General features: G+C 37.4%; 1 protein-coding gene across 1 annotated transcript; it reads left to right on the top strand.

Moving 5' to 3' along the window:
* On the top strand, window positions 388-2,944 carry LOC104700636 (putative E3 ubiquitin-protein ligase XBAT31). The gene is made up of 8 exons (XM_010416170.2): window positions 388-797; window positions 912-971; window positions 1,063-1,134; window positions 1,224-1,345; window positions 1,429-1,569; window positions 1,666-1,773; window positions 1,885-2,143; window positions 2,230-2,944. Exons 1-8 carry the CDS (start codon window positions 618-620, stop codon window positions 2,659-2,661), a joined length of 1,374 nt encoding a protein of 457 aa, XP_010414472.1. The 5' UTR covers window positions 388-617; the 3' UTR covers window positions 2,662-2,944.

Here is a 4,002-nt window from a genome sequence, read left to right as displayed (position 1 = left end):
CTAGATAGTGTATACAATAAATAATGTGACTGTATGACTGTCTGACTGTTTTGAGTTTTGATATAAACTTTAATACGATTTTGGACTAAGTTTAAAAAAAAAAATCTAACAACTTTTTTCCTTATTATCCCACAAAAATTCCAGTTTAATCCATGTAATTTAGATTAATACAAAAAAAGCCAAAAAATTTAAAAAGAGAAAATATCTGACAAGCTGCCCGAAATCACAAGTAAATGTAAACAAAACTGACACGGGCAACTTCAAATAAAATAAATAAAACTGCCCGTCGTCGTCTCTCTTTCTCTCTTTTTTTTTTTTTAACACTTCCCTTTACCAAAAAAAAAAAAAAGATTTAAAAATTAATATCTTCTCTTACTCTCTTCCTCAATGTGTGTACATAAATGTGAAACTTCCCTCTTCTCCCATTCTTAAATCCTCCCACCACCACAACCACCGTTCTCCGTCACGGTGGCGCTTTTTTCTCTCATCGGAGCGCCTCACCGGTGGCAGACGGTGTCGTTGTTCCTCCTCTCCTAATTCAAAACCTCTCCCATCACAGCTCTACGGTGCGTTTTCGTTCGTGCGTATCTCTATTAGAAAAAAAGCCTTCGAGAGAGATGGGGCAGAGTTTGAGCTGTGGAACGAGACCGGAGCACGGGATTTTCGCCTCTATACAGTGCGGAGATATTATCACTGTTCGTCGTGTGATGACGGCGGAGCCTAGTTTGTTGAATCAGACTACTTCTTATGATCGTCACTCTGTTCTTCATGTCGCTGCTGCTAATGGTCAGATCGAGGTTAGTTTTAGCTGTTTTTTAACGAGATATCGCCGGAATCTGGTGGTTTTTGTCTCAGATTCGCCGGAGCCCCGGAGATTCGATGGTTGTTACTGATGCATCTCTCTGATGCAGATTTTGTCTTTGCTCTTGGAACGATTTACGAATCCAGATTTGTTGAATCGTCACAAGCAGGTTCTGATTTCGCATTTGATCTAAGTTTGATTGTGTAATTTTTTGTTTTTGCTGATTTTTTTTTGTTTGGTCTTGATTTTGATTCTTGTAGACTCCGTTAATGTTGGCGGCGATGTATGGGAGGATCTCTTGTGTGAAGAAGCTCACTGAAGTTGGAGCTAATGTGCGTTTTCTCTCTATAATGTTCTTCTTTATCTTTTTTAAGCTATTACGATTTGGATTTTGAAAATTTTGTGGTGGATCTCTCTGTAGATTTTGATGTTTGATTCTGTGAATCGAAGAACATGTTTGCATTACGCTGCGTATTATGGACATGCGAACTGTGTTCAAGCGATTCTCTCTGCTGCTCAGTCAAGTCCCGTTGCTGTTCATTGGTGAGTCTGTGATCCTTCTCTTGAATTCTTGATCAGTTTTTCAATCGAAGTCTTGAATGAGAATGTTTACACTGGATTTTTAGGGGATATGCGAGATTTGTGAACATAAGAGATGATAAAGGAGCGACTCCGTTGCATCTAGCTTCTCGGCAGAGACGGCCTGAATGTGTGAATGTGTTGTTGGACAGTGGTTCTCTTGTTTGTGCATCTACTAGTGTATATGGGTAAAGGATTCTCTCGTCATGCAAAATTTTACATTTGGAATCAACATTTGTTAGAAGTCGGAACTGATCCTTTTAAGTTTTTTTTTGTTGAAACAGTTCTCCAGGGAGCACACCTCTCCATTTGGCAGCTAGAAGTGGATCTATTGATTGTGTCAGAAAATTGCTTGCTTGGGGTGCTGATCGTCTTCAGAGAGACGCTTCTGGGTATATATTATAAACATTTTCTTTTGCTAGCTACTACCTAAACTTTGTGGGAAAGATCTTGTTCTTGTTTTCAGAACATATTTAACTTGAATCTTGAAATCTCTTTTTCAGGAGGATACCCTATGTGGTAGCAATGAAGCATAAGCATGGAGCATGTGGAGCATTGCTAAACCCGTCCTCTGCAGAGCCTCTCGTTTGGCCATCACCATTAAAGTTTATCAGCGAGCTTGATGATGAGGCGAAACTTCTCTTAGAGCAGGCTCTAATGGATGCTAACAGGGAGAGAGAGAAAACTATCCTCAAGGGAACTGCTTACTCCTTACCATCACCCTCTTTCTCCGACACTGCCTCAGATGATAACATGTCGGAGGTAATAATATAACACCCTTTTACATGACCAGTGGTTTTTCTAGTTTATAGAACACATTTTAACTTGGTATAAAAACTTGTCTGTAGGTGAGTGATACGGAACTGTGCTGCATTTGCTTTGAGCAAGTATGCACGATTGAAGTGAAAGACTGTGGTCACCAAATGTGTGCACAATGCACACTTGCACTGTGCTGTCACAACAAACCAAACCCAACAACGTCAACCGTGACTCCACCGGTCTGCCCGTTCTGTAGAAGCACAATCGCGCGTTTAGTCGTCGCCCAGAATAACAACAACAACGAAAAGAGCAAAAGCCTAGATGATGTTGTTGTTGTTGATCTCGAGGCAGGTGATGTAAGCTCGTCCAAATTCAGAAAGCACAGAAGATCAATAAACATTGGCGAAGAAAGCAGCAGTTTCATGGGACTATCAAGCATTGGATCGTTCGGAAGAATAACCGGCCGTGGCTCGGGAAGGATCGCAGCCGACAACGAGCTGATGGACAAACCAATATTGTGAGGATCGAATCAGGTCGCGACATTTTGGGCGCTTGTTGAGGGAAGAAAGTGACAGATGATGAGGAGGTAAAATTGTGAGAATGTATAAAATATAGATGAATTTATGTAGATCTTTTGTTGGGGAGGGGGAGATTGAAATAAGGAAAGAAAAAAAAGATGGGAAGTTGTGTAATGCAAGGAAGGAATTGTTGTTTCTTTGATTAAGTTTGGCCAAAATGGTTTGTTGTTGTTATTATTTGGTTACTTGATATGAAAGGGATGCCCCCCATAATCATTTTTGTCTTTGTCTCTCCTTTTTTTAGTTATATTCTCCCTAAACTTGATTGTTTTTACCCAAATATAAGACATTTCGCCCATTTTTCAAATGTGAGATGGGAACAAATGTGATGTGAACGGCTGCTGCTAATAAGTCGCCAAACGTGGAGTCAGGAAAAGAAGAAGAAAAGGGTTCTCGGTGGTGTATGGGTATATCATTTGACCCTACACGATCCAATCGCTTTCTATCTCTCCCTCAACTTGTGGTCTCAACTCTCAAGCAAAATATATATATTTTTTTTTGATTTTGGCTCTTTGCACTTAACTAAAATATCTAAACTTTTTTTTTTTAACATTGGTCAATTTAGATCAACTAGTAAGATACACATGGCCACTTTTTGTTTATTCGTGGACTATTAGTTTTATACGTCAAGACTCTTGCTATATTGTATATAGGGGAGACCGATTCGGTGGATATTTTATTTATGTTTAATTGAATTATGGAAAAGTAAACCTACTGATTATGACAATTATAAAACTAGACAAACGAAAAGAATGAGTGATTGATTTCTTAACTTTTATATGTCTAAAACGTGTTTGAGCCGAAAGAGTAGGTTGAATCGATGTCGAGAAGAGATTAACTTTTTTTTTTTCTTTCTGGAAAAGTATTAAAAAAAAACTACAGGTGAAAAATGAATCGACTATCATATCGTTTTAAACAAAAATATTCATAGAAATTCAAATCAATTTCGTAAAAAAGTATAATAATTTTAAATCAAAATATACTATTGGAATAATCCTACTATATTAATTGAGAAGTACAAATATAAAACTAACATTAGAATATATAAAAAATTACAATGAAATGCAATTAGAAATAGTACAAACAAGAATAAAATTATTAAGGGTACTAAAGACAATTAGTCATCTAATTAAAAATATTAATTGGCGTAAAACTAAAAATCAGTGCAACTAAATACCGATATACTTGCACCTAAAATATTCTCTATCATATTCTTTCTCTCCCATTTACACGAAGGTGAAGAAAACAATAAGATGAAAAGCCCCATCACAATCTATATGTAAT

Source organism: Camelina sativa, chromosome 7 (genome assembly GCF_000633955.1).
Source record: "Camelina sativa cultivar DH55 chromosome 7, Cs, whole genome shotgun sequence".
NCBI classification, from domain to species: domain Eukaryota; kingdom Viridiplantae; phylum Streptophyta; class Magnoliopsida; order Brassicales; family Brassicaceae; genus Camelina; species Camelina sativa.
The sequence above is the reverse complement of the archived record's forward strand: the minus strand, read 5'-3'. Positions and strand labels throughout refer to the sequence as shown.

What these genes read in the sequence shown, in the direction of transcription:
- LOC104700636 (XM_010416170.2), top strand. Translation starts at nt 618, where the DNA reads ATGGGGCAGAGTTTGAGCTGTGGAACGAGACCGGAGCACGGGATTTTC. An exon ending in TGTTGAATCGTCACAAGCAG is followed by an intron (nt 972 to 1,062) that starts GTTCTGATTTCG and finishes TGATTCTTGTAG; the next exon opens with ACTCCGTTAATGTTGGCGGC. An exon ending in CTTCAGAGAGACGCTTCTGG is followed by an intron (nt 1,774 to 1,884) that starts GTATATATTATA and finishes TCTCTTTTTCAG; the next exon opens with GAGGATACCCTATGTGGTAG.